This window comes from Typha latifolia, chromosome 7 (assembly GCF_019914945.1).
Source record: "Typha latifolia isolate L0001 chromosome 7, TyphaL0001v2, whole genome shotgun sequence".
Classification (NCBI taxonomy): Eukaryota; Viridiplantae; Streptophyta; class Magnoliopsida; order Poales; family Typhaceae; genus Typha; species Typha latifolia.
The window spans coordinates 5,048,592-5,059,818 of NC_133092.1; the positions used below are offsets into that span (position 1 = coordinate 5,048,592).

At 33.5% G+C, this 11,227-nt stretch overlaps 2 protein-coding genes across 3 annotated transcripts; one reads left to right on the top strand and one right to left on the bottom strand.

Moving 5' to 3' along the window:
* Nucleotides 1-1,067: 1,067 nt before the first annotated feature.
* On the bottom strand, nt 1,068-5,866 carry LOC140792711 (inactive glucose-1-phosphate adenylyltransferase small subunit 2, chloroplastic-like). Its single transcript, XM_073143869.1, has 9 exons — nt 5,637-5,866; nt 4,750-5,040; nt 3,777-4,046; nt 3,454-3,612; nt 3,192-3,295; nt 2,985-3,096; nt 1,938-2,036; nt 1,541-1,663; nt 1,068-1,235 (listed from the first exon to the last, which is right to left on the bottom strand). The coding sequence occupies exons 1-9, from the start codon at nt 5,823-5,825 to the stop codon at nt 1,119-1,121; spliced, it is 1,464 nt and encodes a 487-aa protein (XP_072999970.1). The 5' UTR covers nt 5,826-5,866; the 3' UTR covers nt 1,068-1,118.
* Nucleotides 5,867-9,655: 3,789 nt separating this feature from the next.
* On the top strand, nt 9,656-11,214 carry LOC140793070 (thioredoxin-like fold domain-containing protein MRL7L homolog, chloroplastic). 2 transcript variants are annotated; one of them, XM_073144426.1, is made up of 5 exons: nt 9,685-9,766; nt 9,916-10,560; nt 10,648-10,729; nt 10,820-10,931; nt 11,016-11,214. In XM_073144426.1, exons 2-5 carry the CDS (start codon nt 10,169-10,171, stop codon nt 11,135-11,137), a joined length of 708 nt encoding a protein of 235 aa, XP_073000527.1. In that variant the 5' UTR covers nt 9,685-9,766; nt 9,916-10,168; the 3' UTR covers nt 11,138-11,214. The 2 variants fall into 2 exon arrangements, with proteins under 2 accessions (XP_073000525.1, XP_073000527.1); XM_073144424.1 differs by having other exon boundaries at nt 9,656-10,560.
* Nucleotides 11,215-11,227: the final 13 nt, after the last annotated feature.

Sequence of the window (11,227 nt, forward strand, 5' to 3'; positions counted from 1 at the left end):
TTTTTTATAATATCATAATCATGGCCATCGAATTATTATGCTCTTTTAAAAATATCATCATGTTAGTTAAATCTAACTAATTATGATTAAAATATAATTTAGATAAAAAGACTATTTACCTTTGTATATATTATTAAAAATAGTTTAAAAGCTATCCAATGTTATACCCAATATTTATTTTATGTGAGACAAAAAATTAGTAATAAATATTTTACAGTCAACTAAAAAGGGGGTATCTTGGTCATTTAAATGCATTTATTAACCTTAATAATAATATATTAGGAATATTCTGTTAAAAACTAATTATAAAGATAATTCTATAAGAATCAAAAGATATTAGTGATAATTCTGATATTTTAAAGAATGTAGTGAAAAATATAATATTTTGAATATTTTTAGTGGCAATTATATAAAAATTCCTACAAATTTATAGTAAGTCAACCAGCACAAAAGGAGGCTGAACAGAAGAGTAGTCCTAGGTTGGCTAGTCAATGACAGAACTAGGATCCAATAAGTTTCCAATTCTCCAAAACAAAAACAAAAAAGTTAATCAAAACTAATAACCGCTATCTATCTTGTGTTATATTTGTATTCTAAATAATATCCACTACTCGTCTACTCCTGTATATGAAAGTTAAGAGTATAAAAAGTCTAAGGCTAGTACTTAAATTTTTTAAATAATTAGTGAGTTAATTTAGTATTAGAACATGAGACCTTGAGTTTTAATCTGGTCAGAGCTATTTGTCATTCAAAACAACAGCTGTCTCACTTATGTGAAGGTCATTGGCTCAGGTCTTCTTCAATGTGTTGTGTTTTATAATGCTGTCAATGTGATTAGGGCTCTCTGATATTAGTTTAACATCAACCTTTTGCATCAAAGATATATCTCTGAAAATAAGAGAATCTGGAGCAAAACTTACAAGTTGATACAATGCCAATTATATTTGTCACAAGGCCAAGAGAATTTTTTTTTTTATAATGTCAAATACTCATCAATTGGATATTGATATTTGGTATAGAAATTGCATCACCCCAATACTTCTGTAGACTTTTAATTCTTAGTTGGAAGTAATAAAACAAATTAAATGAGATAATCCTGCCAATAGGCAGTTGGGCAGTTACAATATGCTGTTATCTGGGATCACTGCATTCCTCAACACAACAACTATGCCACCAGAGATGATGTAGCCATGAGCTTCTCTGTTACATTCCTGGACTCCATCTATATTAACAATCTGTAATCATCAAACATAATCACAATCTGTCATTAATAAGAGATTAAGTGCTGGGACTAAGTGTGTGTTAGTAGTTCTCAACTGCTTAGTGAAAAAGAAGACAATTAAAGTTAATGAATGCATTTATGCCATCTGAATTGCACTTTCCTTTTTGTCAGCATAGAATTCATTCACCAAGATATCATGGCAAATGTATAACTATATAAACAAATGAACTTTATTATCCTTGAAGCTTTTATGTTAAAGTTTATTAGTGAAGAGCAAGATAACTACTTGTGATGGTATACTTAAATGTCTTACAGTACCCTGACATTTCTTCCCACCCTTGCATTCTTGTCAATTATCGCTTTTCTAATGTAAGTCTTCTCCTTGATTCCAACTGTCATATTTGAGCTTCCGGTCGTCGCCATATTCTGCCGCTCGCCTGTCTATCAAGTATGGAGAAACTCAGATTCAGAAGTGTGTAATTTTCTTATGAATTGATGCAAAGTTAGCAGCACACAAATCTAAAAATTATTCCAGAGACTAGGTGAACGAGCTTAAAAAAGGATCATGGCCAAACTTAACTCAATTGCATACTTTGAGAATAATATGTTGTGGGTGAAGTTAGACATGTTAGGACTGGAGCAAAGTACCAAATAGCTGCCATACATTGCTCATTGGATGGAGGAAGGATCAAAGATATCTATAAGTGGGCCTTACTTGATAATAATCACTACCGATGACAACAGAGTCTTCAATTACTGCTCCATCTCCAACATATGTTTGTGCACCTATCACAGAATTGCTGATCCTGCATCTCTATTCTTGAAATAATCAAATAAAAGTATGTCATTTTTCAATTAGCAGAATATCTATGATAATAATTGGATAACGAAGAGCATGGTCAATCACCAGTTTCTCTTTTCATACTTTGCAGAAAATAGGCAGGTAGTAAAAATGAGTTAAATTCATCGTGGAATGAAATGCTGTTTATCTTACTTACATGAAAAACAACACCGAATAAAGCATACTCGTTTCAGTATATGTATTCCAAAACAACAGCAAGAACTATGAGTTTAGGATTATCGAATGCCTTAAGTTCGTTTCCTCCTTACTATCTCATTATCTATTTCTTACCTTCTGAAAATTTGATCAAACTATCATTATCATGATGCTTACATATCACTTTTGAATTATTTGATTACTGTAATTCAATCAATGCTATGTAAAATTACTCCTCGACAAGAATAACTTCTAGAACAGTTGCTGGAAAAAGGTGCTCTATTATTGCATTCCACTAAATGCTTAAGGTTATTATGATAAACTCAGTATGACTTTGAGGGCTTTAATTTCAAATTCTGGTGAAAACCATGCCAAAATACTACCCAATGTAACACTACTATTTTACTTCTTAGACACTTGAGCAGTCTCACTGGATGTTTCCAACTTATTGTGGAATTCTATTGTTGACAATTAGACTACCGGAACAATTTCTACGCAGTTCTGTCAATGATTCAGTAATCAATTCTAGTGCTTAGAGCTGCACTTTCTTTACAAAGATATAGTTATCACATCATCAAGGATATATATAGCTATAATGTGCTCCCCTCTGTAAAGGAAATCTTTATGTTAGCTTAACGGCTTATCTTATATCGAAATAGCTAGAGCTGAGTTAAGAATATTGCATGGATGTAATAATTAAAATTGATATCGATTAAAATAAATGTAATATGCTACCAAAATGATGGTAGGTAGGAATGAACCTACATTCAGGATACATCCATCACCAATAATGCTATCTCTTATTGTAGCATGAGAAATTGAGCTAGGTGGTAAGCACTGTGGAACGGTGAAAATAGGAGATTGACTATCATGCAAGCTGCAACAAAGATAAGTTGTCAGTGGCAAACGTAAGACAATTGTCGCCTAGTTGGTCAAATTAATTCTCTATTCTTTATCTGCAGATGTACTCACTTGAAGATTGATGACTTTCTTCTTGTACTCATCATGTTGAAGTGATAGTAGGCATCAATACTATCTATATCTTCCCATTCACCATCAAATGTATAAACATGAACCTGAGAAAATGTGAGCTATATCATTAATGGACTTTCTTACTATCTCAGACAACTAATTGGATTGAAGATGATGCAAAGGTGTGAGAAATGCAAGTATTTGCTTTTTCTAGCGCAATTAAGATGTCATGCTGCCGCCTGCAGAAAAATGATGCACTAACCTTCATTCCCATGGAAGTTGCACCTTGTATAACTTCAGTTCCAAAATCATTAGCCTCAGGGAGGTCTTTCTCCAAAAGTTTGATCATCACATCTCTCTTAATGACATAGATTCCCATTCTCCCGGCACCACAGACATCTTCTGTTGCAGATTTTCCTATCTAAAATTCACATTTAAGTCAAGCATTGTAAGATTTCATGTTACATATGTTAAATATCAAACTTGTATAGTTAGAATTAGTAAAATTCCAAACAAGTTTATTAGGTGACTTTTGTTTAAAGAATTTTAGCATCTCTTTTCATTATAGGTTTTAAAAAGACTTACATCTTCATATTGTTCTTCTTCTCTTTTACTACTCAGTGTGAGGTGAGGAACTTCACTTTGGTTGTTGTAAACTAGAAAATCAGCATTTGGATCATGCCTCATTTTACGACGTGAAACAGCAATTGTGATATCTGCTCCGCTTTCTCTGTGCGCCTTAATAATTTCTCCGTAGTCCATTTCATAGAAATGATGACCAGAAAGAACCAAGAACTCCTTAAGTGAATGCCCTTTCAATACCCACAACCATTTTCTAACAGCATCAGCATTCCCCTGAGAACAAATGATAAGCCTAGATAACCACTTTCATCAGTCTCAAGTATTTCAACAAGATATATGCAGGTGTGTCAGAAGTAATGAATTCAGTAAGCTGCATATATCTGTTCTATAGATATTGCCATTAACTAGTTAATGCTTGAAAGTAATGCAATTAAAAATATTTAAATCCTTCTATAATAATTACACTTACTGCAATTAGAAAACCATGAAATTAGTCCTTGACCACTGCATTACTAACATATTAGTGGACCAAGTATATGGAGAACAATATAATTACTGCTCTATCAAAATAATTATCCTTTTCACGAAGGCTTCCATATTGTACAGAATGTTAAACTCTAATATTTATATTCAAATAATTGGAAATCCTACTAAATTTTGCATTTGAATTCAGAAGTACTGTTTCTTTTAAGAAAACAAAATCTGCGAGCGAAATGCAAATTCATGGATAAAAACATTATAGTTCTTTTGACAGGTTTAGCCGTTAAAGGAGCAATACTTACAGAGCAGCTATAATATGTTAGTCACTGGAATAACATTTTTACATGGCAAATAAGAGCTTCTACGATAGCCATCATCAATCATGCTAGGAATAATAGCGGTATATCATCACTCTGTCTCTTATTCCTCTCAAGATTAAATAGAGGAGGACAGAGAAGAACAAGTCTGGCACCTAGGCCTTGTAGTTAGTACAAACCTTAAACCAACCTTGGTCATCGGGACTCTGATATGCAGTAAGAACCTCCACAAAATTCTCCTTCCCAGGTCCAACACCGGGATAAAATCTTGAGAGATGAGAACTCAGGGATGTGGAATTGAACTGGCTAAGAGCATATATCTTGTTGATATCACTGTTGAAACAATTGCTCATTACAATATCGATTAGCCTGTAATGTGCCAATATTGGAATAGCTCCTTTCGATCTTCTGTTTGTCAATGGATACAACTTTGTCTCTGATCCATCGTCAAGTATGATTGCCAACACACTCTATTAAAAATTTTGGACAAAAGAATCAGTTTCTGATTTCTGGACTACGTTTATTATGATAAAGTGATGAAGTGCAATATCAAATTATAATTATAGATCTATTGTAACTTTAAGTATTAATGCATAGATTCACAAGGCAAAGGTGAAAATATATGCCTTTGATATAGACAAAAGAAATCAATAAAATTTTAAACCATTTCAGTAACCCATTCCATTAATTCTAAAAGCAGAACTCTTACTGAGAATTTATTTTATGAATCAACTATGAGTACAGTGCTAGTATTCTTTTAGTTTAATTTGTATTAGCTCACCATTTTCTCTAAAATCTTAGAACTGATAGAGAATGATTGACTTAATCTTTTATATTCTAACAATGCCCTCAAAGTCCCATAAGAAAAACTAAACAGGTGGAGATTTTATTTCTTAACTACAAATAGGACTATAAGGATTCAAACTCGGGCTCATTTTCTATTATCATTTTAACATGCCATGTTCTTCAAAAGTTATCATAGAAACTGATTGAATATAATGTACTCTTATTTACTAAATGAAACAAAAAATGTACTTGGGGTGGAATAAACATTAGCAAGTCATGCCTGATTCAATGGAGGGAACAGTGGTGTGCCCTTCTGCAACTTAAATGAGCTACAGATGATTGAGTTCGAGAGACGGCAGGACTGCAGCATATGTGCTGGTCTGTGACTGAGATCTGCAGAACAAATCGAGGTAACGGTTTTCATACGTACACGAGGAATGCAAGGACTCAAATGCAATACCATCATCATAAAATAAAACAAGCAGCAAACTACTGAGAATTAATGCTACTACTAGCACCTGTGTTGCACTCTTCCAATATATATTGCAGTGTGCTGCTTGCACCAGCTCAAGTACAGAGAAAAGCTCTATAGGAGAATATGTATCTTTCCGTCTTCATGAACATTAGATTGCGCCATCTTTCTTACTCCAAAGGGAATGTATAATGGTTGTCAATAGCTTTTGTTACTCATAGGTATGTGCCCTATATTCTCTTTCACCTGCATTGTAGTCATAGGTATCTCACTATAGTGAGGAAGAGAATTTACCAGAGAATGGAATGGAGGTAATCCACACTTTGAGATAGATATGATGAAGAGTTGAGGAGGATTTGTCCTCTCTTTTAGGGACAAAAGCTTAAGAGAGGAACAAAGCTTCACCCACTATTTGCACTGCTGCAGCAAATGGAATGAAGTGGTTCCCAAGATAAGCATGTCATCACATGCTAATATGCAATCATGTACCAATGCTACCAGCCAACATCCCAAAAGTACATCAACCTCATTGATCTTTCCAACCTCATTGATCCATTTACTGACTTAGGTCACCTGCCGAAATAACCACCGGAGCCCTGTCTTATTGATAAAAAAAAGAGATTACCCTTTTGCTTAGTTTTAAAACTATTTACCAAAGCACTTGTTACCCACATCAGCGATATAAATTTTTATCTGTAATGGAAGTAGTTTCCCTAAATCGCTGATTTAGATAGTAACTTATACGAATTATTTTACGTGAAAATGATATACTTAAAAAAAATCTATCGCCGGCTTATTTCGTAAAAACTATAGTAAGATGCTAATAACCATCAAATATTAGTGCTAAACTTGCTTATATTTACTGAAGTGCTGTTTCATCTAACTAATTGATGTATCGGTACTGAGGTTAATTTAGTAGTTTTCATATTAGAGACTTTTTGGGAATAGCTTAAATCTTGTTATTTAGAGGTCTTATTTAGTTATATAAAACTAAGCAAGCTAGTATGTGTAAGATGATTCAAGAGTGTGAGTGTTTTTAGATTATCTTCTTCATTAGCTCCCGTATGACTTTCTATTCTATCTCTTTTGAGCTTGTCTTATAAGTTTGGTTTCTCTATTCCAAAAATTAGTATTGTGGGTTTATATTTTTATTGTTATTTCTTAAGAAATATTATAATTTATACTAATTACGTTTGTTTGGATGCTTTATTATAAGGTTATTTCTCCATTCTTATTTTTATTTATGGTCGCGCAATTTTAAATGCGTAGAAAATCTTAGTTCTTACACTTTTAGAAAAGGAGGTGTTCATATTTGAGGCTATTGATTTCTTTTTCATGGTATCGTAACTATAAGAATTATTTAGTGAGATAGAGATCATGCACCTTTGGAAAACAAAAGGAAAGTACTTTAAATTGTGCATGCAAGGATTTTGTTGAATTGTCTCTACTATGGATTCAATGGAAGGCTTATCTCTTGAGATGGAAAGACTCATAAATTCAAATTATTCATTATGAAATTCATAAATGGGAGGCATACCCAAGAGTTATATGAAGACCATTTGCGAGAGTAACAGAAAAAAAAAAAAAATAGATGACTTATTAGAAGTGGCAAGACTGTTTATTTTAGAGACATCTATTTATAGAGATATAACGAATAATTGATCATATTTTAGAGACTAAGACACTAAATAATATTTGGAATACGTTTCAAAAATTGTTGATAAAGAGATATTAAACTCAATTATGATTTCTAAATAATTGTCTGTCTAATACAATTCAACGGAGCATAAACATTAGAGAGTATATTTTAAAATTAAAGAATCAATGTGCGAAAATTGAAATCTTTAGTTTGGATTCATTTTATTTGGGGACTTAGAGAGGAATATCATCATTTTGTCTCTCACTATAAGATTGGGCTAGAAAAACAAAGTATAGTGAAGTTCGAGAATTTTCTTAGCAATTAATAAAAACTACAAAACAGATGGTGGAGTGTTTGATCTCTAACAGAGATGATAAAAAAGAGGCTTCATTTACTAAAAAAATAAGAGTGATTTAAGTAAATGCTAGACAAATATAATGATAAGTGAAGGTGAAGACTCAAGCTATATAAATAAATGTTAAATGATAAAGAATGTGAAATGTTATTGATGTGGAAAGATAGGATATATCATAAGAGATTGTATGGCAAGTTCAAAGATGTAAACATTGGCTCTAGAGAACCTCAAAGAGAGCAAGAGCAAGAGCATGATCAAGGTCTTATTTTGAATCCCATGATGGTCAGAAGGTGACTCTAAATATCTTTAAGTATTGACTAACTTTAGCCACCATAATAATTGAATAGTTAACTTGGGGTGCTCTTATTATTTGACGAATAATAAGTTTAAATTCAATAAGTTTGTATATCATAAAGGAAATGATAGTATTATCACTGCTAACTACATTAGTTCATTAGGTGGCAAAATGGTGTTGTGAGATGCATGAACTCCACTTTGAGGAACGTCTTCTATGTACTAGGTATAATAATAATAATAAAAATCTTATTTTTATTTCTCATGTAAAGGATTTCATTAATATCTTTTCTTTGAGCTTCATAATGTGAGAATTATGTAAAATTTTTGGAATATTGATGTCGATGTCATCCATTGTAGAAAGTAGATAAAATCATTTATGTTCTTTTGGCTGAAATTTTATATACGGAGAAAACTAGCAAGAATGATAATATTAGTCTACGACATGTAAGATTGACACATGTAAAAATTGATAAATAAAAGCACAAATGCTTAAAGAAGAGTATATGATAGTTATCTCAACGGTGTTATAGTTGATAGTGTATGTGAAGGTGCCATCTTAGAAAGTTTCGTTATTTACCATTTGAAAACTTCAATTTAAAATGTAAAAAACTGTTTGATCTTATTTGCACAGATATCTTAGTACAAAATAGTCACTGAGATATTTCAAATTTAAATGCATGCTTTTATTTGTAGATAATTATTTAAAATTTTCTTATGTGTATTTCATAAAGAAAAGTCGAAAGCCTTTTTTAAGTGCAAGTTCAAATAAATAGTAGAAGGTGAGTATAAAAGCATGATCAAATACTTTAGAAGAGATGGTGATAATGAATACATCTCAAAAGAGTTTAAAGGCTTTTGTAAGAAATATGAAATTGGTAAGCAATTGACGGGTGGTCATACTTCACAATAAAATAATGTGCTGGAGCGCAAATTACAACATATTTTTGAAATATTTTAGTGTTAGTTATGATTTTCAAATTTTTGAAAGAAATTATAGGCAAAGGAAATGATATATGCATGTCATGTCATTGAGCTTTGTAGTATGAAATCTCATTTTAAATTATTGTTTAGAATGAAACCTTCTCTATCGTATATTTTCAAGTTTTGCTTATGTGCACGTATCAGATGTAAAGCGGACCAATTATGATGTCAAGGTAGAGAAATGCATATTTATTAGTTATGTTACTGAAAATAACGATGAAATTATATGGATCTAGAGATGCATAGCAAGAAATGTGGTATGTCTTCGTACTATGATCAAACAATTGTTATGCAATCTCCATCGAGATCTCATATTTATGATGTACTTATTTCATCAATTTCTTCTCCAATAGGAGAGATGAATAGAAGGAGAGTCGATAAGGTTGATTAAGGATATCTGATAAAATCTTTAGTATATAGTTAACTTAACCTAGGTGTGTGCTCTGCAAATAGTTTATAAACCATAGATAATTTTTTTTAAAAAACAATAGGGTGTAAACCAAAAATACTTAAAAATATAGTGCGTTAAATGCAAATTTCCCTTTAAAAATGAGTAGTTATGTGGGTCGGGTGAAGAGATATTATGGATCCCCATCGTTTGTTTCCCAAATCCGTCAGAAAGTGAGCTTTCTCTGTGCTCTCACACACTCACTAGCAGTAACGAGGGTGAGTTCTCAGCAGTAGTCTTCACTTTCTTGACACCCTCACTGCCTAATTCCTATAGGAAAGCTTGGGAAGAGTAGAGATTTTTAGTGGGTATTTTGTTCTGTCTCTCTTGCTCGCAGAATGGCATTACATTTGCCATTGCTCTCCAGGTGTTTGACACTATGTCTAAGAGAAGACACCCATCTCCGCTTCTCTCCTCCTCCTGTTTGCACGCTCCGTTCGCGCTCCACAAATCCCTGTTTCAAGATTTCTTCATCCAGGTATAAGCGAATTGCCCGTTCCGGTGATAAGAAACCAAGAGCTTCGAAAGCTGTTGAATTAGTATTTGGCAATGACGACGATGATGATACGGAGAGTGATGACGATGATGACGATGATGAAGATGATGATGGCCCATTGCTGATGACCGAGGAGGAGAGGGAGGAAATGAGGAGGAAAATCCGTCAAATGCTTGATACAAACCCGGAGATGGAGGAGGAGACTGACCCAGAGAAAAGGAAGATCAAGATGAAGAAATTGTTGGAAGACTATACTTTAGTGGTCGAAGAGGAGGATCCAGACTGGCCGGAAGATGCTGATGGGCGGGGATTCAACTTGGATCAGTTCTTTAATAAGATCACGATCAAGAATGTCAAGAAGGATGATGACGAAGATTACGACAGCGACGAGGAGATTGCATGGCAGGACGACAACTACATCCAGCCGATCAGGGATATCACGACGAAAGAATGGGAGGATACTGTGTTTAAAGACTTCAATCCTCTGATTATACTCGTTCACAATCGATACAAAAGGTTTGTTTCTTCACAATGTGCAATGTTTCATTTGCTACCATTAAGTGTTTGTTGATGTCCCACGAGAGCATTTGGTACCGTTGATAGGCCTAAGGAGAATGAGATGGCCAGGAACGAACTCGAGAAAGCAGTGCAAATATTCTGGGAATCTGGCCTGCCTTCACCAAGAGTAAGAAGAGACATGATCAAGATGCTTGAATAAGATGGCATATGAGTTCTGAACATTTTATCATTTCTGATGACAATTATACCATTGCAGTGTGTCGGGATAGATGCTTGCGTCGAACATGATCTAGTCGATGCTCTGCAGGTATCTGTCTTTCCTGAAATCCTCTTCACAAAAGCAGGGAAGATACTGCATCGCGACAAAGGTAGTATGAACATTTGAGTCTTTACACTATACTTGGTGAGATTGATTCCAGAAGTTCATAGTTTTGCTTTCTCTCTTGTTTCAGTTGTCAGGACTGCAGAAGAGTGGTCAAAGATCATGGCCTTCTTCTACTACAAAGCAGTGAGGCCATCATGCCTAAGTAAAACAGCTGGTCAGATCCAAGAAAAGATACCATCACTTCTGTAGAAGATCATGGAAATGTCATCAAAGTAGATTATTGTATAAATGGTTTATATTCCAAAATGAAGCTCTTTATCATTAAATCTTGCACACATT

Coding starts and splice junctions, on each gene's coding strand:
- LOC140792711 (XM_073143869.1), bottom strand. CDS start 5,825: ATGATGATGGTATTGCATTTGAGTCCTTGCATTCCTCGTGTACGTATG. Junction 5,041..5,636: donor TGTTCCCTCCATTGAATCAG/GCATGACTTGCT, acceptor AATTTTTAATAG/AGTGTGTTGGCAATCATACT. Junction 2,037..2,984: donor GTGATGGATGTATCCTGAAT/GTAGGTTCATTC, acceptor TTTCAAGAATAG/AGATGCAGGATCAGCAATTC.
- LOC140793070 (XM_073144424.1), top strand. CDS start 9,887: ATGGCATTACATTTGCCATTGCTCTCCAGGTGTTTGACACTATGTCTA. Junction 10,561..10,647: donor GTTCACAATCGATACAAAAG/GTTTGTTTCTTC, acceptor TACCGTTGATAG/GCCTAAGGAGAATGAGATGG. Junction 10,730..10,819: donor CTGGCCTGCCTTCACCAAGA/GTAAGAAGAGAC, acceptor ATACCATTGCAG/TGTGTCGGGATAGATGCTTG.